We start from the raw sequence: 24,736 nt of genomic DNA, 5'->3' as shown, positions 1-24,736 counted from the left end.
TTGTTAGAGCGATAATTCGTCGCCACAAGTATTTCAAGAACGCGCCAAATCAATTTCCTTTCCCGCTTACGGTGTTTAGACCACAAGTCGCCTCTGTAGCTTAAAAAGTCAAAAAAATTCGTCAACTCTTTTGTGACGACATGTCGTCCCTATAGGTAGCCTATAGGGACCACAAATGTTGTCCACATAAATCTCGTCGCTATAGTTGCTTATTCTTGTAGTGCTATGCGTCGCCGCTAAACTTTGATTTATTGTAGTGTAATACACTCTTTGATGGATGTATTTCATTAAAAAAGCAACAAATCAAGAATAATACACTTAAATAAAGGAAAAAAGTTTGAAAATTTTAATTGAATACATAGCGACAAGAAATGTGACAAAGTAAACTCTTGTCTATATAGAATGGCATACCGGGAAAATAAAGTGTACGGGGTCAGACTCGTAGCACACTCTTTGATGGATGTCTGTTATTCACTAATCAATCTTAAGCTTAAGATTAAATCAACATGCAAACATATATCGGCCAAGATATTTTTAGGTATTATTTTGGTTTAGTATAAAATGAGGACTAGTTACTTTTGGTGCACACTTTCCGAACTTCACCTTGAGAACCTGTAAGGACCCCAATCCTGCCCATGTTAACCATAGACACACCAAAGTCCTTGAAGAATGTGGAACCACGGCTAGTAGCTTGAATCATGTAAGCTCTAGTCTCTGGATCATCGAGTAAGGCTGCATCTGATTGAAGAAGCCCCCTCCTCTTTGTCACTAATTTGAAATAGGAGTCATCGAATGTCTTGAAGCTTCCTGGGTCTAACTCAGCAAAAGTGGTTTGATCATTTGGCTTGCACTTTAACTTCAATCTTGCAATGTAGTTTGGGTCCATGGTGGGGTCTGTATCACCTTTACCGGTGAAGTTGTAGAGCCGGCTATCAAATGACGAACAATGAGATATCCCTATGGTGTGCCCTCCTATAAATTAATGATCAAGAATCCACATGTATAAAGATTATTAAATAATGCTTTTCAAATCAATATATTCGACTAGCTTTTAAAAATCCAAAGCTGACATTGTTGTTGAAAGAAGTTTTCACGTACGGAATAGAGAAGAATGTACCTGAGAGAACAACAAGGTCTTTCGTGCTTAGGCCCCGTAATGCCCAGGATTGTTTTAAAACACTGATGTTTGAGGTAAATGATGGCAAGCCTGTCACTGGGGTTATGGGATCAATGAATAAAGACACATTTCCATCTCTTCGGCCTGTTTCAACCTCCCAAAATGGTCCCTTAGTCTGTCAACAAATGAAAAAACAAAAAACAAAACACAATTGGTTATCGTGCAACTTGAAATGAAAACTGGATACAAAAAGTCATTTCCGAAATTAAGATTTGAGAAAAGAATAATATATACCGCCACTGTAACGTCTCTGGCAACTAATGCAACAATGTCAGCACATGAAACCACATCTGGGCAGGCCTTTTCTAACGCCACCTTCACTCTATCGATAATGTTGAACCCTCTTAGGCTTAGATTTGGTGGTGAAAATTTCTCGGATTGATTCGTTGGAGAATCCAGTAGGACAGATCCATCACAACCCTATAAATAGGAGAGTGTATTAGTCTTTTAAGAAGGTAAATTACGAATGCATATAGAAGGGAATTAAAATATTTTGCTGGAGTATGGTTTTACGAACCCTAATGAAGCAATCGTGGAAGTGCATTCTCAAAAGAGGGCCAGATAGAGATGGTGCTACAGCCATAACATCGCTTATAACCTTAGATACTATCACCTCGGCCTGAGGGCATGATTTCTTATAGAACCCTACTTTCAACCCTTGGCCTTCTGCATGTAAAGAAAACAGTGATAAGACTATTATTTGAAGCATGAAAATCTTGAATAAGTTCTTTCCACCAGCCATTTCTAATAGGAAAGGCTTTCACAAGTTAAACTTCTTTGTGGGATATTTGAAATGTAAACCATATCATGCCTCATTTTATAGTTTCTTAGGGAAACCCAATAATTTGAACACGATATAAATGTCGTTGTCACCACATGGCATGCATTTATATATTATTGAAATTTAAAAAAAAAATGGTTGACTTTGATGATTAACACAATGACGCCGTTTAAAAAATGATACAGATAGGAAAACTTTCATTAACGATGGTACTATTTGCTAGGGTCCCAATATTTCTTATTATATCTAGCAAACATGTACTGTATAGATGACAAGGTTAGCCATCGTCTAACTGTTTAGAACAAATCATGTTAAAAGTAAGACAATCCATGGGCAAAAAATAGTTGACTTTAGCAGGAACATGCATTCGTAAACCATTAACCTAATGCATGACCAGCGCAATATCCCAACAAGTTATAAAGAATTGGAAAAAAGAGTTGTAGAAGAATATATAAAATAAACCAAAGTAACTGTTAAGCTAATCAATGGATCCATTAAAGCAGATGGCTTTATAAAAAAACAGGGTTAGGTAAAATCTTAAAATTAAATATTCATAAATATTTCAATCACAAGTAGCAACCATACCTATTCTTTTTCTATGTATTCTATATACCCCAGTGTTCTTATCTTCTCATTTCTCTCGATCGGATGGATGGGATGCAATTTACACGGATCGAGTCATTTAGCATTAACAGCAACGGTAATAACGGCAAAATCACTATTACCGGCGGCAACTAATGTTGTCCCGTGTAATGTCATAGTGTTCGTGGTCGTTAATGCCATGCAGATCTAGAAAAAAACCTAAGGCATGCATCATTAGTTTTACTTGAAAACATTATAGAAATAATTGGATCAATGTATTAAAATAATATAACAAGTGTCACAATATACTAATTTCTAATTTTAATAATAAATATTAATTTACAAAAGTTAAAGATTCTTACACAAACTAATAAATACAATGAATATTGGTACTATTCTTTGTGTTTTAAACTTTTAAAAATGATTATTTACAGTTGTAGAACGTTTTTTTTTTATGTTTTGATGAGATTAGTAGAACTAAAAATAAAATGAAAAAAAAATATTAATAAACCTTAAGTTAATAGTTAAATCATAGATCATAATAAATATATAAACAAAATTAAAAGAATTACTAAAAGTAATCAATGGAGATGAATTGGAGATTCACTATGAAATACGGGTATTAGTGGCGACAGCCGTCGCCACAAAAGAATAGGTGTGTCGCCGCTAAAAGTATTAGTGGCGACGCGTCGCCGCAAATACGTCGTCGCTAATGTCTTTCTTGTCGCCGCTAATACTTACCTGTTGCTGCTAAAAACCTGCCGCTGCTAATACTTACATGTCGCTGCTAAAAACTCGTCGCTGATAATATTTATATGTCGCTGCTAAAAGCATCGCTGCAAAAGATTCTTTTTAGTTTTTTTTTTTTTTTTTTTTTTTTTTTTTTTTTTTTTTTACAATTTTATGGAATATAAATGTACGATTTTATAAAATCAGCTATATTTAACCCATACACAACCAAAAACAATATAACAATTATAAAATATTAATCCACAATCAAAAATATTAGTCCATACAACCTAATTAAAGTATTCTTATAAACAAACATTTCATAAAATCCAAAATTCCTACTCCTCGCCGTCACTCTCATCATTTTCTTCATTATTTGGTGATGACAATGAACGAAACCACTCTTCTAATGCCGCAGTATCGTTTGCAACATTTCGATCTTCAAAGAAATCATAATATATTACCAATATATCATAATAGTATTATATTTTTCAAAAACTAACAACATGTCATTATAGCATTATAGCATTATATTTTTCAACTTAAACAAACAATTACCTGTGATTGTGGTGGTTCTTGTGTCATCGGTTGTTCTTGATCATACATAGACACAATGGTAGGGGGTTTACGCCCGATGCCTCTAATATGTCCGCATCGAACACCCAATATTTTTTCAAAACATTTTCTTGTATCACTTGGCGTTAAACTGCATGCTGAAGAAGAAGCTTGAGTTTGTTGATTGATCTCTTGAAGTAAAGCATTCTGTATTTTCAAAAAATGATAAACATCATAAAAATATATTACTAAATACCCATGACGATATAAACACGTATATTAAAATACAAATTAACCACTTACGTATTGTTGCTCGACTGCATGACTATAAAACACCCCTTGGCGATTCGAATTAGCCTTATGGAATGCTTCAATTCGAGTGATATCATATTTAACAAAAAAAAAAAATAGATTTATTATACTTTAAATAAACATTTAAATATATCATAACTTACTTCTTTGAAACATGCATTACTATACGAGCTCGACCCCGCTCTGTTTACAACTAGTTGTTTTGCACGGACTTCTTTGTTTAATGTTGAACGACTTAAAAATTCGGGCGATTGAAAATATTTGACTACCTTCACCCAATTTTCTGGTGACATACCATTGGGGGGGGGGGGGGAGGGGGGTTGTTTAGTGCCATTGGGATATCTGCAGGCCCCCCGATATCCTTAAAATAAGAATGGGCTTTACTTTTTCAGCCTCTGTAAACTTTTGCAAGACTCGAATCAATGCTCCGCAACAATTATGCACGCTCCGGATCCAAGTTAACCTTATCCAAATCAAACTTATTCTACAAATACAAAAAAGTTAGTTAATTAAATAACAATCACAACGAATCTTAAAATATTATTCAAATAAAATATTATTCAAGTTACCTTTAAATGCATAACTGTCGCATTCCTTAACGCGAGGGAAAGATTATCCCAACCAGATACGTTTAAAGGGACGTTGTTCCACAAATACCTCCCAATTTCATGTGTGAACCAATTAGTAGGCTTCCCGACAGGGGAATATGTGATCTCCCTGTCAAAATTCAAATCCACAATCTTTCCCCTGTTTGCCCTTATCCACTTTCCTAGCACTATATTCTTTGACAAGCCCCTTCTTTTCTTTGGAAGCTTGACTGAAAAAATACAATTAAAAATGTTAGTCACGATAACTTATAATAAATAAATTAAAATAGCTATTAAATATATCATAATAAAACTTACCATCCTGTTCATGTTGCCCGCGACCAAAGCCTCCTGGAGATGGTGGATCCCCAGCTCCATCACCACCGTGACCAAGGCCTATAATATCGGCCATCACCTCCGTTACAAAACAATTTATGATTATAAATAACTATATTTCTTATAACTATATTTAATATCTAAATTAATAATCGAAAATTTAATTTAATAGTTTTACAAAGCAATTTATGATTATGAATAATTTTAAAACTAAAATACCACATAAATTTTAAATTTGTTTTGAAAATTACTCTTTTGTAATATATACACTTTGTTTTTCACACATTACATACATAGATACACACACTATACATACAAATACATATAAATATTTTCTTACACATATTCATTATAGCATCATACTTCTTTTTCTCTTATAGCAACCTAATTCCAAATAATAATCATACAAAAATCACACAAAAAACATAAAAATACCACATAAATATTAACTTTGATTCAAAAATTACTCTTTGTAATATACACACTTTTTTTTCACACATTACATACATAGATACACACACTATACGTACAAATACATATAAACATTTTCCTACACATATTCATTATAGCATCATACTTATTTTTCTATTATAGCAACCTAATTCCAAATAATAACTATACAAAAAACACACAAAAACATACAAATAACACATAAAAAATTCCGTGACAATTCATTCTAAATAATAACAATACAAATAACATACAAATCAAATATATAATCTCAAAATTCATGAAAAGGAACCTGTGGTAGTGTAATTTAGCGATTTTCCGGTAAGAAATTTAGTTTTCCGGCAACAATTCCGGCAATAAATGCGGCAGAATTAGATTTTCCGACAAGGGCTCAAAAAACATTAAATTAAACACTTAAACTAGTAAAGAAAACTTCAAAACAGAAGTTGAATAGAAAATACAGAAGAAATCGGAACTTAAATCGAACTTTTGTCGCCGGAAATAAGTGTGGTCGCCGGTAATAATGGAGCTCCACTAGTGGCCGGCGGTAATGGTTGCCGAAGACGAGTCATGTGGCGCAAACGAGGTCGTCATCGGAGGTGCAGTCACCGATTACCTTTGGAGGAGTGAAAGGAAGCAGAGTGAACAGGAAAGTGACGTAGTTGGGGCGTTATCTGCGATGAGTATTAGCGGTGACGCGTATTAGCGGCGATGCTAGGGTTTTAGCGACGACAATAGGGTATTAGCGGCGACACCCCTGGAGGGAAAACACAACGCCATTTTTCCTCATTTCCCACCGTTAGATAAAAAACAGATCGAAAGGATAGGGTTGATTTGACGCGGATCAATATTGTAGCATCATTAGTAGCGACGCCTTTAGCGGCGACACCGAGTATTAGCGGCGACATGTAACGCATCAATTACATGTCGCCGCTAATACTCAGTGTCGCCGCTAATACCGAAATTTCTTGTAGTGATTCTAATGAAAAATACACAGTGACATCGTTTAGAAAAATTATAGATGACAACTGGCTATAGTCAAACATGATCAAGACTCTTTAGAAGCGTATTTGTCCCGGAAAAGTTCACATCTTAGTGTGGAAAGCAAGGTTATAGAGGCTGCACAAAAAGGTCAACCTGGATTGATCTTCAATCGACACTTTACCCACTTTGTAACAGTAGAGTTGAGTCAAAGATACATTTGGGTGCTCGACCACAATTCAAATTCGTTCCATACTTCACATGTGGTGTTACAAAATTCCAATTGCTTTCAACTGTATTTAAACATTGTTTTAAATGGACAACAACACTACTATCACTAAAAAAAAAGTTGTTTCTGTCACGCTCATGGCCACTACCTAGGTTATTTGGAAATACAAGAATTATCACTCTTTCAACAATGCCATGAGGAACATTCAAGATCTAGCGAGTGAAGTCAAACTTTTAGCTTTCAATTAGATCAAATTTAGATGTAAGAAAGGAAATTTGTTGAATTGAAAAACTTAGTGCAATTGTTCGACTAGAGAATGTTTGAACTTGTTGTAATTCTAGCTTCTCGCCAGTATGGTTTCTAATTTGTTAGAGCATTCAGTGTAATTGAAAATGAAAAAAATAAATGCTTTGGATACGAGACTATGTCAAAGGAATGCAATATTACTATTTTATATTTGATATATTTCTTTTTAAATCATACTTCTAGTAAAAGTTCAAGGGAATGCTACCCTTGTTATATTTTACGATGCTACTAATAGCAATGGAATTATAATCATTAATAATTAGGATACTTTTTGTTAGAAAAACGATGTATTGAAATCTTAGATCAATGATAGTTGTGAAACATTTTCAGATTAAAGCATTTCGAGGTTACAGTTGAAATTCTCTATTTGGACAAAACTCTTGTTTTTTTAGAAAAGAGAATAGAAAAGATGTAAAAAAGTATATACCAGTGTGTGTACATGTCTACTAGTTCCCTGATAATACAAGTTATTTTGAAAGAACAGATCAGCATTTAAGCCGGTGAGTTCATAAGTATTTTAGTGATGTAAAGTAAGTTGTAAGTTCTTTTAGAAAAGTTTGCATGTTCCTCCGGAAGATCCTATATCTTCTCATATGATGAAAGATAAGTAAAAATGACTCTATAATCCTTTATATGAGTACTAAATGGATACAAGTTATATAAAACCTAGAGTAAACAGACAATCGATTGTGTGTATCTGCCCTAAGCCCAGAACCAAACAAGGAACATGAAATGAGACGGAAGTCACACATCCCATTGTTTGTTAGATCTTCGTTGTATATAACCCTAACGTATTCATTTGGTACTCACAAAGTTAACTGTAATAGTTCCTTTATATTTGATGAAAATATTCTTTAAGAAAAACGCTTATTTCATTTAGTAAAAATGGTAACCACAATAGTTCCTTCTATAATCACTTAGTTTATACTGGCTATATATAATCTAATATCGAACATATAGTTACTTGTATGAATCTTCCCTAAGCCCACAACCAAACAAGGAATAGGAAGTAAAGCGGAAACCACACATCCAACTGCCAATCAGATATTAATTATATATAACTCTGATGTATAAAGTAAGGTATTATAGAATTAACCACCAAATGTCCTTTAAGTTATACTGGTTTAATAAAATAGATTAAACCCTTTACTGGTAAGTTTCTGGTTTCGTCTACTACATGTTCTATCTCAAAAGTATGTTTTTGTACTATAAAAGAGTGTATTGAAATTAAATACTATGAGCTGACCTATAGCTTGTACTCCTTATAATTACTTAGTGTATATGGAATATATATATATATATATATATATATATATATATATATATATATATATATAAGATCAGATAGATAGTAGACTGGGTGCATCTTCTCTAAGCCCACAACCAAACAAGGGACAGGAAATGAAGCGGAAAACACACATCCTATTGTCTTCCGAGCACGATTAATATATATTCCTGATGTATGCAGTAAGGAATCATAAAGTTAGCATTATAAGTCCCTTTCTAAGTGAATTTACTAAGACTCAGCTGTACTGTTTGTCTTTTGTAATAATGAAAGTATATAGTAGTATGTTAAAGTGACTACTACAGTACTAACTAACTTAAAAACAACTTGTTTCAAGTATATTCAAAAATGTGATGTGGTTGTCACCATACTAATAACGCTCTCCCTCCAGGAGATGCTGGTTACAAAACGCGACTTAGCAAAGAAGTTGTTAAGTCGTGAAGTAGTCTCAGATTAATGTTATCTTGTTCTTGTTATAGTATGTTCCTTCTATTCTAGTGTATATATAGTATGTTCCTTCCTATTTCTCCTTATAGTATGTTCATTCTGTTTCTCATTATAGTATGTATTGTACCTCTAAAATATATTTATTATAGTTTACGAGTATGTTTACTTGAACTGTTACTGACTTGAATAAAAGACTCATTTATCTACTAGTTATTATTGTACTTTAAAAACAGTGTTTTATAAACAATAAAGTAACATAACTTAAAAGAGTTTTAGAAATGGTTTTGATCACTTATAAAAGTATAAGAAATCCCTTAAAGTGATGGTTATCACAAATAACATTTACACAATTATCATTATGTTCAACTTGTATTCCCCCCCCCCCCCCCCCGCCCTTAAAAGCATTTATAACAGTTTAAAAGATTAATTATAGGGGGTATGAACTCACCTTATGTGGGTGATTCAATTGTAGATTCATGTAAGGATGAGAAGTTCCAAAAATGAATTCCCGAGACACAAACGAGCCGTAAAATGACATATGATGGTATATATAGGCATGAAATTAGTGACAAATAACATGCAAGGAAACAACCTTCGGGATTTGGAAACACTTGAACTAAGTGTTACAATCACATGTGATTCACTAAAAGGAGTTAAAGACCATACAAGGGAGTGTACGGCCAAGGGGTGTACGGTCACTGAGTGTATGACCGTATTCTCACGGTAAAACATGAATAAAAGGGGTAATTGATGCATGGGGAAGCTAGTGTGTCTAATGTACAACAAGAACATGAATAAAGTTCTCATTTTGGAGGGTCTTGAGGTATGTCCGATCATGCAAGGGAGTACGGCCGTACAGTCTTGTTGTTCATGCAAAATGGTTGTTTCTAGGGTATTAATCAAGAGTTTCTAATGTATACTAAGTATATGGAAAGGATACATACGAATTGGAAGCTTGAATGGGGTTTACAGTCTGCAAGAACTAGTATGTGTTCATGGTGTTCTTGGTGAAATGGATGAAAGTTTGAAGATCTATTTTAAAGAGTTGTTTTCATGGATGAATCATGAGATGATACATAACTAAGGAAGATATCAAGAAGGATAGAAGGATCACTTATGATTTTGGAGGATTAGGATGAATAATCTTGATGATACTTGAGAGAGAACCGATTTCCTAGACTTGGTAGTGTAAGAAATGAATAGAAATGAAGGCATAAGACATATATGAGCATGAGTTAACGACCACCATGGGTGTACGACCGTACATAACCCTACACACAATCCTTAAGTGTACTATGCTTAGAACTCATAAAATGATCCTTAACAATGCTAAAAGATAGCAGAAACGAGTCTGACTCTCGACTGATTGGCTGGACTTGTAAGAGAATTTTATTTTGGGTTGTCACACATTAGGAACCGGTAGCTAACGAACTTAAATCCATAACACTGTCATATGAATCAACCATAATGAATTTGCTAGTCAAACCTATACAAAGTTCTCTTTAGTTACTGCTTTTCTAGAATCGCTTTTCTATATTTCTAAGTGATTTATTTTAGTTATTTTAGTTATGTTTTAAGTGTTCTTAACTTGCGAAATCAAAATCACCCCTTTTAATTTTTTTAACTTGTAGTAGATAATTTATTAAGAATCATTTTCGTTTCCAAAGTGTTCGACATCACGTACATACTACATCAAGATTGAAAAACAAATAGGTACTTCCTTAATTGTGTAGTGATTTCAGAGAGAGTAAGTACAATTTATAAGTATAAATTTGATATAGGAAATTACAACATTAGAAACCCTAACTAGTGATTATGTAATTGATGAATTAGAGTAGATTATGCTGAATTAGGTATTCTGGGATGATTAATTCGTTAATATCATTGAATTAAGAGATATTACGGAGTATAGAAATTATAAATTTGATATAAGAAATTATCGCATCAGAAACGTTTGTGTTCTTAAATGGACGTTGTCATGTCGTGGGGCGTCAACCACCAGGTCGTGGCCCACCCAAAACCCTCACAAATTATATTTAATAAATTAAACACGGAAAGAGCATTACCGAGAGTAATCGATGTTACAACCATATTATTTATGAAACCAAAATAATCCAGATTTATCAAAACATCATCAAATCAGAGTAAATCACAGATTACGAAAACATGTGATGTGTGCTTTACAACCACCCGAGCTCTTCCATTTGAAAACCGAAGGACCTGAAACATACATTGAAAACCGTAAGCACAAAGCTTAGTGAGTTCCCCAACGTAACACTCGTTAAAGCGGAAACATGAAGGGTGATAGGCTAAGGTCTCACAACACAAGGTAAATAGGATTACTAAGCATTATCATTGAGCATCTAATCTTTACATCATATTCGAAACAATATTACATTTTAGTTCTATACTCCATAGTCTAGTAAATAACAAGAGCAATAAACATAAATCATTATGGCGTCTTAAACTGCTTCACTGATCGTTTCCGAAAAAGCATGCAAAAACGATGGTCAACTATAAAATAGTTGGTGAGTTCACAGGATTATAAAGGTACATCATTTCAGTAAGAACATATAGATTTGTTCAACAAAAGTTCCAACCCAAAATGAGTGTTGAATTCCAAAGCACTTTGTTCACAACCAAGCCGAACAACTATTGTTGCTCGATTCCCTCATGTCCATGGTTCCCATGTTGTCAGTCTATAGAAATACGCACACACGGTTGTCGGTGAGTGGGGCTATCTACCCCAAATAATGTTATCAATAAGATTGTTGGCTCCAAGTACGAGTTAATAGGTTATAGTTTGGTTCTCAGGGACTTAACATAGAAAGTTCATAACAAGTTCATATCATAGAGTTCATAGCATAAGTTCATAACACATGTTCATAATAGAATGTTCATAAAAGAGTAGTGTTCCATGTTCATTAAGCTCAGAAAAAAAATATTCTTCCAAGTTCAATAAGCTCATAGATCAATATCGTTCCAAGTTCAATAAGTTCATAAACCAAGGCTCAATAAATCCACAAAAATAGAGTTCAGTAAGTTCAAAAAGCGGTAGCATACTTTCCACCCCAAAACATTTAAAAAAAAACAAAAATAGGGGGAGTTGTGAATACTCACTAGGGAGAGTTTGCAGTTCGAGCTTTGCGGTTCGGTGTCGTAGAGATCGATTTCTACTAGTGCCCTATGGAAAAAATAGTTTTTAGTGAGATAAAATTCACTAAACGATTATCAAATATCTACCTATCCAACTAGTGGTGTCGCAATGTGCCCAAAGTTTGTCCGGTTCATTATTAGTATTATTGAATTGACGGTGCCTTGTGTTTAAAAATCCATAAAAGTATGAAAATGAACTCCAAAAATTGTAAAACTTTTTATTTTGGTTCTAACAGAGGGTATTAGTTTCCAAAAATTTTATAGACATTTTTGAAGGTCATTTTATATTTATTTGTAAACTAAAGCCCAAATAATACAGAAAATTAAAAACAATTGTTAAACAGTTCTAAAATTATTAACTTAATTTTTATAGGTTCTTATATTGTTCCCAAGGTTGATAACAATATTAGTTAGGGTCTTTGGTGCCAATGACCTAAATTTGGAAATTCGTCCTCCAATTTATTGAAAAATATGGATAAAATACCAAACAGTATCCAAATAGACTAAAATTTTACATGACATACTTAATAAGTGAATACATTAATAGTACCATTTTTTAGATTTTTATCGCTTTTTAAAACTCTTATTTTGAATTTATGGCCATTAATCGTTATTTTTATAGAAAAATCAGGAATTGGTTCTAGCCCTTGGGGTTTTAAAGAACATCCCTTGAAACCATTAGCTTACATAAACCAATTTGGTGAAAAATTATTTCGACACTAAATGGGGGTATTCAAACCCAAAAGGTTTAGAAATGTAGCACTAACTAGTGTATGGGTTCCAAATGTAGCTGGAAGCTCAACAATTTTTATACAACCTTATATAAAATGTTTATTCATAGATATTCGGTTTATCTAACATTTATTTTTGACCCATATTTTTATCCTTAGTTTATTAAATCTTAATAATTAAGTATAAAACACATAAATTCACATAATTCATTCTTATTACTTCAAAACGAGTTACAAAGGTTAACCTATATTATTACATCATCTTTAATGCTTAGCCTAGAAACACGTGTATTACATTCACCCATTAAGGACTTAATTCATTAAGTCCAATATTAACTTAGGTTAACTGCAAATGATTATTAATTAACATTTTCAGTCTAATAAATAATTCTAGTACGGTCTCGATGAAATTCCCAAAATTAGGGTTTCATGACAGTAGGGTTTTCCAAACCCTAGTTAGGGTTTCCGACCCAGTCACAACCCAATAGGCTCAAAAACTAAGTCCTTAGATCCATTACGGTTTTATTAGGCTCATTAGGGTTTCATTAGGCCTACTAGGGTTTCAATAGTCGGGCACCACCCACTACCACCTTGGGTAGTGGTGGTTAATGGTGGATAATGGTGGCGGCGACCACCTTACGGTGGTGGCTATGGTTCTAATCCATTTTTGTCAAAGCATAGCAAATGAAATCTCAACACAAAGAAAGCACACCACTACCCAACACGGTGGCTGGTGGTGACAGCCACCACCTCATGGTGGTGGTTATGAGTTTTTTTATTTATTTATTCTAATCTTTAATTACCTTTTCAATGTTTTAAGCAAAAAATAAAACATCCAAATAAAATACACACACAACCACCTTGTGGTGGCCAATGATGATGCATAGCAGGAGCCACCATTTATGGCACCCATGGTAGGTATCTTTTCTATTTCCCAGCCATCAAACACCATCTACAAGCACACCCACGCGATTCTGTTTCCAGCCACCCATGGTGGCTCACGAGGACGAAAACGACTGTTTCACGATCGCAACCACCACCTCACGATGGTGGCGGTGGTTTCTTGTGGTTCCTAATCAAGCAGCAACATACACCAGCAAGCCCTTTCTTGGAATTTTGGACGCAACCACTGGGTTATGCACTTAAGCAACAACTTTGTGGCGGCCATTGGTGTTTGGAGATGACAGCCACCACCTGACAGTGGTGGTGTGTTATCTTGATTCCTACCAACAAAACACACATGTTTCACTATTAGCTCCAGAAACAGCCCTTAAAGGAGAACACAAACGCATTTAACCACCTACAAGGTGGTTGTACATCGCCGAAATGCCACAGAAATGGCGACCAATTGTGGTAGTAGCAGCAATGTAACAGTGTGTGTGTGTGTGTGTGGGGGGGGGGTGGTGGTTGCGGACTGCGATAAATATGACTCGAGCAACAACATCGGATGATGGAGGCTAGGTAAATGGTGGCGCTTTTTTTTTTCTGACTCCAACAGTCGTGGCTCTGCCGGTAGTGAAGGGTGGCATAAGACTGGTGCGGTGCCAACAATAGAAGAAGGGAAGGTGGCGGCTTAAAGGGGTCTCCTAGGGTTAGGGTTTGGACGGGAGTTATATACCCGACTACCGTGAGACATAACCCCATAATGACAACATTAGCCCCTCCTTTTCGCTTTTCTTTCAAAACAAATCAATAACTTACCATTTAAACCCTACCTCTTGAAATCCTTTAAAAATTAAGTCTGGATTTTACCAAGCAGCCCCGACTTGACAAATTCTTTTCAACTTATGTACATGATTTACCCTTTTAGCCCCATCCATCCAAAATCCTTTCATATTAAGTCCTGAAATTACAATTTAACCCCCAAAACTCTATATCATGTCATTTGGCTCCCCGAAACCAATGTCCCGCTAAATACTATGGATTTTTGGTTACAATAATATAAAATAATAATAATAATTACATTTAAGGTTCAGGATTTATTATTAAATTACTGTATTCTAAACGAAATGTTACACTTTTATATTCTGAACCGGAAACTTTTGTCGCCACTATTACGCTTTTTTTCTTGTAGTGGTCTCAGAATCCTAATTTTACGTTGGAATGAACTTTTTCTGGTTGTTACTATCCTCTCTTTTTTGTAAAATCATTTCATCCAAAAACTATAAAGGAAAACGAAGTATGTATATCGAAATGATATTCACGTAGGGACTGTTTGATATTGATACTAAACCAGTCAAGACAAAGGACTCGGTCCTCAATCAGAAGTTACTTTGTTTGATTTGGTTTGTTCATCTTCAAACTCGGTCCAAAGAAAGGACTGGATCCAAAGAAATTTGATGATTCGGTCCTCATCTGAAAACCTGTTGACCGAGTTTTGGCATTCAATCGGCCCCAAATGATACGCTTTGCCCTCGTCACTTTCAATTGGTCACATTGCCTTTTCAATTGATTATGTAGTTCTTCTTTCCCATTTTTCCCCAAAAGAAATCAGTAATATTTTTCCTCCTTTCTCGTAAATCTACCCCTATATCCCTTCTCATACTCTTATCTCTTAATATAAGTTCATTTTTCATTATCTTTTACGTTAAATGATAATGCTATGTTCTTCATCTATACGCCTCCACAAAAAAAAGCAATCTTCCTTGGTATCGGTTCCGACTCCACATAGATTTTTATGGTCTTCCTGTTACTACACAAACTCCATCACCTTTCCTCTCATTTAGTGGTGTTTTTTCCCTTTTTGTTGTTCCCATTTTTCCAATTTTGCTGAGACTTCTTATTTTGTTGTTCTTGTTTGTGTTTCGGGTTTCAATTTCTTGAAATATTCCTTGCTATCTACATGTTATTCGGAAAATTCTAACATATTTTAAACTGTTGAAAATTGAAATTGAAACTGAAATCAACCTCAATCGATCGAATGGTGGTAATTTAATTAAACTAGAAATTGTAGTATATTTTATCAGGTAAATTTTCCATTATCACTAAGTGATTTCGTCAAGTTTGATAGAGTGAGTGGGGATGCGTTTGAGTCTTTGTGTGCTCTACATCAAGTAACAGAAGCATCCGAGAAGTTGACCAAAACTACATTAACCAAACAAATATAAAAGAGAAATAGAATGAGTGGGGAGAATTTTCTTAACAAAAATGCGTTTAATTTTTAAATTTGCAATGTAATAGTAAAAGTGTACTAAAGTATGATTTTGAGAATGCTTTAGCACTGAGTTTGAAGTTTTAGCTTTCATACAACGTAGCATTCATTTTTCATGTCTTGTTAATCATGTGCCATGTAGCTAGCTACTCCCATGAGAATGTATGTGTAATGCTTATTGATAATATGTATCCATTTTCACGACATGGGTTTTCTCGAAGATGATTTGTAGATGCCTGAAAGTGCTTGCGTTTGATCACACATTTGATTACAGGTCAACATATTAGTTGCTGATACGATGATTTGAGTATGTATATCAAATAGATATTGTAGTTAAACATGAATATATTATGGTGAGAATAGTATATATAAAAAGAGTGTATATTTTAAAAGTTTCTTTATGCTTGAGTTCATTGGTGTGTCCAGTAATTATTATAAAAAAAAAATGTTGATTGAGGTATAATCGTTCTACATAATCAGTCAAATGCAAAATTAAACAATATGTTTATGTTAGAAGTTAATTTAGTAAGAGTTTTTTAACCGAATCAAATTCTCACTCACTCAAATATAATTTAGTTATAAATATCAAACGCCTCCTTAGATTTATAATATATATGCTATTTTATCCCATTATCGAAGATATCTATCTATTAAATACCTATGCAAACCCCTCCATGAGAAAGAACAAACACAAACGTCACCGTAATACACTCTTTGATGGATGTATTTCATTAAAAAAGCAACAAATCAAGAATAATACACTTAAATAAAGGAAAAAAGTTTGAAAATTTTAATTGAATACATAGCGACAAGAAATGTGACAAAGTAAACTCTTGTCTATATAGAATGGCATACCGGGAAAATAAAGTGTACGGGGTCAGACTCGTAGCACACTCTTTGATGGATGTCTGTTATTCACTAATCAATCTTAAGCTTAAGATTAAATCAACATGCAAACATATATCGGCCAAGATATTTTTAGGTATTATTTTGGTTTAGTATAAAATGAGGACTAGTTACTTTTGGTGCACACTTTCCGAACTTCACCTTGAGAACCTGTAAGGACCCCAATCCTGCCCATGTTAACCATAGACACACCAAAGTCCTTGAAGAATGTGGAACCACGGCTAGTAGCTTGAATCATGTAAGCTCTAGTCTCTGGATCATCGAGTAAGGCTGCATCTGATTGAAGAAGCCCCCTCCTCTTTGTCACTAATTTGAAATAGGAGTCATCGAATGTCTTGAAGCTTCCTGGGTCTAACTCAGCAAAAGTGGTTTGATCATTTGGCTTGCACTTTAACTTCAATCTTGCAATGTAGTTTGGGTCCATGGTGGGGTCTGTATCACCTTTACCGGTGAAGTTGTAGAGCCGGCTATCAAATGACGAACAATGAGATATCCCTATGGTGTGCCCTCCTATAAATTAATGATCAAGAATCCACATGTATAAAGATTATTAAATAATGCTTTTCAAATCAATATATTCGACTAGCTTTTAAAAATCCAAAGCTGACATTGTTGTTGAAAGAAGTTTTCACGTACGGAATAGAGAAGAATGTACCTGAGAGAACAACAAGGTCTTTCGTGCTTAGGCCCCGTAATGCCCAGGATTGTTTTAAAACACTGATGTTTGAGGTAAATGATGGCAAGCCTGTCACTGGGGTTATGGGATCAATGAATAAAGACACATTTCCATCTCTTCGGCCTGTTTCAACCTCCCAAAATGGTCCCTTAGTCTGTCAACAAATGAAAAAACAAAAAACAAAACACAATTGGTTATCGTGCAACTTGAAATGAAAACTGGATACAAAAAGTCATTTCCGAAATTAAGATTTGAGAAAAGAATAATATATACCGCCACTGTAACGTCTCTGGCAACTAATGCAACAATGTCAGCACATGAAACCACATCTGGGCAGGCCTTTTCTAACGCCACCTTCACTCTATCGATAATGTTGAACCCTCTTAGGCTTAGATTTGGTGGTGAAAATTTCTCGGATTGATTCGTTGGAGAATCCAGTAGGACAGATCCATCACAACCCTATGAACACAAGAGGCATACAAGTATATTAGTAATTAAGAAAGTAAATTACGATGCAAAAAGAAAGGAATTAGCATCTTGTGCTAGAGTATGCTATTACGAACCCTAATGAAGCAATCGTGGAAGTGCATTCTCAAAAGAGGTCCAGATAGAGATGGTGCTACAGCCATAACATCGCTGATAACCTTAGATACTATCACCTCGGCTTGAGGGCATGATTTCTTATAGAACCCAACTTTCAACCCTTGGCCTTCTGCATGTAAAGTAAACAGTGATAGGACTATTATTTGAAGCATGAAAAACCGGAATAAGTTCATTCCACCAGCCATTTCGAACTGGAAAGACTCTCACACAACTTTAACTTATTTGTGGGATATTTGGAATGTAAACCATATCAAGGCTCATTATATAGTCTATTAGTGAAACCCAATAATTTGAACAGCATCAAAATGTTGTTGTCACCACATGGCATGAATTTGCATCTTATGGAAATTTAATAAAAACAAATATGGTTGACATTGACAAGTTAACATAATCAAGCCGTTTCAAAATGATAGAGATCAGAGAACGGTCATTTTAACAATGGTAATATTTGCTAGGGTCTGGACATTTATTATAATATCTAGCAAACATGTACTATAGATGACAAGGTTAGCCATCGTTTAACTGTTTACAACAACTCATGTTAAAAGTAAAGACAATCAAAAGGCACAAAATAGTTGACTTTGCATTAGGAACATGCATTCTTCAATCATTAACCTAATGCATTACCATCGCAAAATCCCAACAAGTTATAAAGAATTGGAGAACAACTTGTAACACAATATATAAAATAACGAAAGTAACTGTCCAGCTAATCAATGGATCGATTAAAGCAGATGGCTTGATTAAAAAACATGGTTTGGTAAAATCCTAAAATTAAATATGCTTAAATATCATATAAGCAGTTAAGCACAACTCATGTATTCAACTGCACCGATGTGATCTACAATGCGTAAGAATGAATCCAATTGTGAGGAGCAGGTATTATTTATGTGTATTATAATATTTTCGGGAAAGTGAAACTTTAACATTCGTTGATCTATATCTAGCAGTAAGCTTTCAACGGAGAAAACTCAACGAACCATTTAATTGAACTTAAAATTTTGGGTTACTATCTACAAGTTTCAACTCATCAGTTAGGTTCATCTAAACTGAAATGAAACCTTTATCATATGTTCTTGCATTCATAGTGACACTTTCAATGACTGATCAGATTTTTTGTAAATATAATCAACGTTTCAAATTATCTTAGGTTTTTGCCTATTTGTGGTTGTTGAAATGATCGAATTTTTTTCTACAAGTTACATCTTTATTTTACAATCAATTAGCAAATTATGTCTAGGAGAAATGGGTAAAATTAGCTTTTATCACTGAAATGGTTTCGTGAAGTACTAAATCTTTATCGTTGACTTTATTTCGGTGCCTTCACTAGTTTAGAACATGCTCTTGAATAAAAAAATTAGATCACATAAGATCATGGGGAGCACAAGCTCTTTAACATGCATTATCAAATTAATAAGAATCTTACAAGCCATTTATGTTCTTATTAATGGATTTAGCACCTTAAAAAATTTAAAATTAAAATACCAAGGTAATAAAAGCAATGCATCGTGCAATTGACACGTATCTAAAATTTATGATCTTAAAAAAATAAACTACATATCAACTATTTCTTTGAACAAATAAATACATGTTTTTAAAATTAAACCCCCACATTCATCCAAAAAAAAAAAGCAATAATAAAAAACTTATAGAAAAACCAATATCTAAAAACGGATAAATCTCAAAAACAAAAAAAAATTAGGAAAGTTTTTTAAAATGGAGTAGTAAACAACATGTAAAAGTTGTAAAAATTCATTTTCTAAAAAACAATTTTAAAAAAACATTTTAAAATTACCTTTTTAACAAGTCTAAGCATACCATACCCGAAGAAGTGTAACATGAACATGATCATCTAGAATAAGTTGACTATGTGTTTTGTCTTTATCATGTCTATATACTAATTGTTAGTTCGTTGAGACGCTCAAGTCCTGTTTGTTTACCTTTTAATTGAAATATTATAAAGTAACCTCTTAAAAATTCATATACAGACCATTTTGGTAGCTTTTTATTTTTTGTCTCCTAATTTTTTAAAAACCACTTAATATTTCACATATAGTGTAAAGTCTGAAAAAGAAAATAAGAGGCATTGTTCCTTTTATTTCTTCTCTTGACGTTCACACCTTCCGCGTCCACCATCAACCCTTCGATCCGGTCACCAACACTAGCCCCTTTTGCATCCGACTTCGTCAAAACTCAGAGACAACAATATCATGTAAGATTTTTTCTCAAATCGATTCTATGTAATAGATTTAAGAACCTTGTTTCTTCCTCCCTTCATCAGGGACACCACAACCATAACCCCCTCCTATACTTGTTGTCATCCCACCATACCTATTGTCGCTTCCGTCTTCCCCCACAACCATCACCCTGGAGCAATTGATTTCATGATTTGATGTATGGAGAAATCAATTTTTTAGGTTTGGCATCTACAATCGATTTCAAGGTGATGCTTTGATTCAAATTCTGATATCTAATCTTACTGATTATGTGAATAACATCTTGATTTTGATTTTGGATTGAACGTTTCTGATTTTCGTCGTGTTTTCTTTGACAGAATTGATTATGTAAAATGTGAAATCTTATATCATGATACTTGATAAATCTGAACCTATGAAATCTGAAATCTGATGCGGAATCCTGTTTGATGAATTCTTTGTCAACATAACCAAATATCTTTATATGTTTAGATGTTATTGCTTTTTAAAAATTTGTTATTGTAAATCATATCATCCATTCATTGACTCAAGGGGATCTAGAGACCAGACAACAAGCACAAGAAATAGATAAAAGAGAGGGGACAAAATCAAGCACTCCAAACAGCTCCTAATTATGCATTACAACTGATTGCAGAAATATATACAATTATATGACTTATAATGCAGGTCGAACAACTTCAAAAAGAGCAGACCTTTGGAAAGCAGAAGGCGTATATAATTCAAGACTTTTGTGAAGTCAAACAACTAGTGTATTGAAGACTATAGGCATATATTTTTGTTGATTTCTTTTGTTATAACATCATACTTTCACCTCTTCATATTAGAACATTCAGTTTCTAAAATCTGTTTAGGTTAACGAATTATTGTCCAAAACAATGATTGCAATATTTGGATAGATTTGTCAATTAGTTATGTTTGATTTGGTTTTTTATTTAATTTTAATTTATGTTTAATTTAGATTGTGTATGGTGTTTACATACATACATACATATATATATATATATATATATATATATATATATATATATATATATATATATATATATATATATATTCAATAAGTTGTTTTGTTATTTTATACACTGAAACATTGAATTTGGCAAAGAATAATATATAAGGGTAGAATGGTCATTTTTATAATTCAGCACATTAATTTAGTGGTTCCAACCAAACAACATGTTAAAATTCAGATCATCTTAGAAATACAGACATCTTAAAAATTCAGATCTTAAAACTTCAAATCCTACCAAACCGCTCGCCAGTGTTGAACATTTGTAGATTGTAACACTTGAATTTGGTAAGTCTCACATTAACCCTTGTTAATAAAAAAGTTTGCATTTTGGTCCTTAGTCTAGTACGCGGGGCGTACTAGATGCTCTAGTTAACGTACTAGCCTGAAGTTAATCGAGGATCCCATCCACACACACTAGGCATAGGCGGAGTAGGCATGGTGTACGTGGACTTTAATGAAACCGTAATTTTTAGGGTTTTCATCCTATTTAAAACTTTTGATAGCCTCATTTGGTCATGTTAATGCAGCGTTCACCTTCCTTTGCCCAGAAATCGAAAGCTTAGTGTATGTTTGTGTGTTTTGATGTAACATCCCAAGTCATAATCAAGAGTTTAGTGGGTAAAGTGTATGTTTGGAAAAGAGGAACTTGGCGAGTAAGAGCTACAACTTGTCGATTCTATGCGTGTGCTAGGCACATGATAAGTGATCGGACTCGACGAGTCCGTGCTGGAATGAGAAACCCTAATTCCTGGGATTTGCACCATATTTAAAGAATAATTGTGACATCCCCATTTTTTCACGGCCAGAAAAGACCGATTTTGTTTATGCTTTATGAAAATCAGAGTACTTTATTTTATAAAAAGGTTGCGGAATTTGTTCCCAGAAAAACACGATAAATACGTTATTAAAACATTTTCGAAGAAACGTATTTTTATTCATCTTAAAACGTTTGGGATGTCATCGTTAATACAGAAACATAAGCATAAACAGAACTTACAATTATTTACACTAGTGATCTACATCTCTTTAAATCTCTCAGTGTAATGTCACTTCATTTCGTCACCTGTGATATACATAAACTGAGTGGGTCAGGTTGGGAAACCTGGTGAGTACATAGGGTTTTCAACCCACAATAATATAATTATTATGTTTAATCAAACAATCAACCCAATTACCCATCCCCATTATCTTCTTTACTCTTTAAGGATTTAACCTAAGAGTCATCTATCCTTCATTCGTTTATTCCGGAGTCCCTTACTTCGAGGGTTCTAGGACTGGCACTAAATCCATAGCTGCCAATGTTCGTTCATAAAGGACTAATTCCATAGCTGCTATAGTCTATTCATCGGGTACTAAATCCATAGCTACCAGTCTTTATCTAATAGGTACTAAGTCCATAGCTACCAATGTTCAACAGGTACTAAATCCTTAGCTACCAGCGTCTAACTAATAGGTACTAAGTCCATAGCTACCAATTCCCAACAGGTACTAAATCCATAGCTACCAACGTCTAACAGGTACTAAGTCCATAGCTACCGGTGTTTGTCCCATAGGCACTAAGTCTATAGCTGCCAATGTATACTCACGTCATCTTCTATCTCTCATCATTTATCTACCCATCATCATACCCAACATATTCGTATATATAAAATACGTATACAGTTTAAATCCTTTAAAACATGTATAAAACGTTCATCCAACATAGACAACAAGTATTCAGATAATATGCACACATAGCACGTAGTTTATATAAAATACTTCATATCTATGTGTAAGATGAAAGGGACTATGCACTCACCTGATTAGGCGGTGATTCTGAACTCAGACAGCACTTCGTTATCTCAAAACAATTTTCCTCGACAAAACCTAGTATCAATACCACTAAGGTTTAGTTTTAAACGTTAACCACGACAAATTGATAGTCTAGCTATTATTATTATTATATAAGCGTTAAATAACACTCAATATAACTCATAATAATAGCCCAAATAATTATTTTAAGGTCCTAATAATGTTACTATAATTAAATAAAATCTATATTAAATATAGTATGGACGTAGCTCACTTACAGCGAGTTTTTATTAAAAACCGGGCTTTGCTGGAGCAGCATTTCCAAGCCGAAAGCTTTTCTTCTCGGAGCCGTCGGGCGCTCCGGGGCTTTCTACTCGTGCTAGGGAGGTTCCGTAGACTTGGGAGGGGTTTAGGGAGGCTAGAGAGAAGTTAGAGAGAGAAAGAGAGGCTTATGGTGTGAAGAAAATATGAGGAGTTCACCCTTGTATTTATAGGAGTTTTATAGTAAAGTGGTCTCGAAGCTTCATCCGTAACTTTTGCATACGAGCTCCATTTTTGTCTGTCTTTTTACCGTTGAGATCCTATTATTGAGATCTTCAACTTTCATTTAGATCTCGTTAGCTAATTCTCATTCTATCTTGGATTTACAAAACTGTATCGAATTCGCCGCGCTCAAAAAGTAGGGACTAAGCTTCGTCCATAACTTTCGCATACGAGTTTCGTTTTTGTCTGTCTTTTTACCGTTGAGTTACTATTAATTAGATCTTCAACTCTCATTTAGATCTCGTTGGCTAATTCTCATTCTATCTCGGATTTACAAAACTCTATCGATTTCGTCGCGCTCGAAAAGTAGGGACTAAGCTTCGTCCATATCTTTTGCATACGAGCTCTATTATCGATGTTATTTATATCTACGCGTTGGTATTTATGAGTACTACAACATTCATTTAGATCCCGTCGGCTAAAAATCGACCGATCTAAAATTCAGATTTCGGGCTGTGCACTGTTATGCTAAATCTTAGAAAAATCATAACTTCGTCATACGAAGTCAGATTTGGGCGTTCTTTTTATCGATGTTCTTAGTTTAACATATTCTATGACTTTCGTTTAGAGCGCTAAGGCTAAATCTCGCTCTATCGTAAATTCACTTTTTACGCTTCCCGGTGCCGTGCCGGTTTTGCCGTAAAACTTCGACGGGCCATAACTTCTTCGTTATAACTCAGATTTCGGCGTTCTTTATATGTACGGAAACCTTGTGACATATACTATAACTTGGTTAAAATTATTAATTCTAAATAATCTTTTGCCGAAAATTCGTTTTCGACCCATATTGCCTCTAAATTGAGTCGCCCGGATCTACGGGCGTTACAATAATATGCCTTCATGTCAGCCTCTATCTTCACTGATTGTTCCAGAGAAACCCTAAATCGTGAGAGACTCCATTTTTGAGAAGATTGAAGCTTGGAAGAAGAAATTGGTGAAGAGAAGTTGAAGGAATTTGAGGATAGCATCAAGAGAGCTTGTGGATCTGAGGTCTACATCATCTTAGACTCATCTCTAAGGTAAGAGGACCTTACCTTAAGCTATTTCATTGTTATTTCATCCATGGTGTGTGATTCGGGGTTCTTTAGCGTGGTTGGGATCTATTTCGGGTATAGAGACTAGATCTGAGGTTGCAACTTCAGATCTAGGTTGGTTTAGAACCATGTGATCAGAAAGTAATAGCTTTGGGGCTTG

The 24,736-nt window shown here is 34.3% G+C and overlaps 2 protein-coding genes and 1 long non-coding RNA gene across 3 annotated transcripts; 1 reads left to right on the top strand and 2 right to left on the bottom strand.

Moving 5' to 3' along the window:
• Positions 1-323: 323 nt before the first annotated feature.
• On the bottom strand, positions 324-1,951 carry LOC145046570 (peroxidase 27-like). The gene is made up of 4 exons (XM_078994857.1): positions 1,695-1,951; positions 1,412-1,597; positions 1,118-1,292; positions 324-972 (listed from the first exon to the last, which is right to left on the bottom strand). Exons 1-4 carry the CDS (start codon positions 1,917-1,919, stop codon positions 569-571), a joined length of 990 nt encoding a protein of 329 aa, XP_078850983.1. The 5' UTR covers positions 1,920-1,951; the 3' UTR covers positions 324-568.
• Positions 1,952-16,562: 14,611 nt separating this feature from the next.
• Positions 16,563-18,223, bottom strand: LOC145046561 (peroxidase 27-like). The gene is made up of 4 exons (XM_078994849.1): positions 17,941-18,223; positions 17,651-17,836; positions 17,357-17,531; positions 16,563-17,211 (listed from the first exon to the last, which is right to left on the bottom strand). The coding sequence occupies exons 1-4, from the start codon at positions 18,163-18,165 to the stop codon at positions 16,808-16,810; spliced, it is 990 nt and encodes a 329-aa protein (XP_078850975.1). The 5' UTR covers positions 18,166-18,223; the 3' UTR covers positions 16,563-16,807.
• Positions 18,224-19,977: 1,754 nt separating this feature from the next.
• On the top strand, positions 19,978-21,112 carry LOC145001641 (uncharacterized). The gene is made up of 2 exons (XR_013661670.1): positions 19,978-20,423; positions 20,535-21,112. It is a non-coding gene; the product is annotated as an uncharacterized LOC145001641 (long non-coding RNA).
• The last annotated feature ends 3,624 nt before the right edge of the window (positions 21,113-24,736 follow it).

Source organism: Lactuca saligna, chromosome 1 (assembly GCF_052625555.1).
Source record: "Lactuca saligna cultivar CGN05327 chromosome 1, ASM5262555v1, whole genome shotgun sequence".
NCBI lineage: Eukaryota > Viridiplantae > Streptophyta > Magnoliopsida > Asterales > Asteraceae > Lactuca > Lactuca saligna.
The sequence above is the reverse complement of the archived record's forward strand: the minus strand, read 5'-3'. Positions and strand labels throughout refer to the sequence as shown.

Bases quoted from the DNA above. Each gene is read 5' to 3' on its own strand.
- LOC145046570 (XM_078994857.1), bottom strand. From the start codon at position 1,919: ATGGCTGGTGGAAAGAACTTATTCAAGATTTTCATGCTTCAAATAATA. The intron at 1,293-1,411 runs GTATATATTATT...ATTTGTTGACAG, and splicing joins CCAGAGACGTTACAGTGGCG to ACTAAGGGACCATTTTGGGA. The intron at 973-1,117 runs GTACATTCTTCT...ATTAATTTATAG, and splicing joins AGACCTTGTTGTTCTCTCAG to GAGGGCACACCATAGGGATA.
- LOC145046561 (XM_078994849.1), bottom strand. From the start codon at position 18,165: ATGGCTGGTGGAATGAACTTATTCCGGTTTTTCATGCTTCAAATAATA. The intron at 17,837-17,940 runs GTTCGTAATAGC...TTGTGTTCATAG, and splicing joins TCCACGATTGCTTCATTAGG to GGTTGTGATGGATCTGTCCT. The intron at 17,212-17,356 runs GTACATTCTTCT...ATTAATTTATAG, and splicing joins AGACCTTGTTGTTCTCTCAG to GAGGGCACACCATAGGGATA.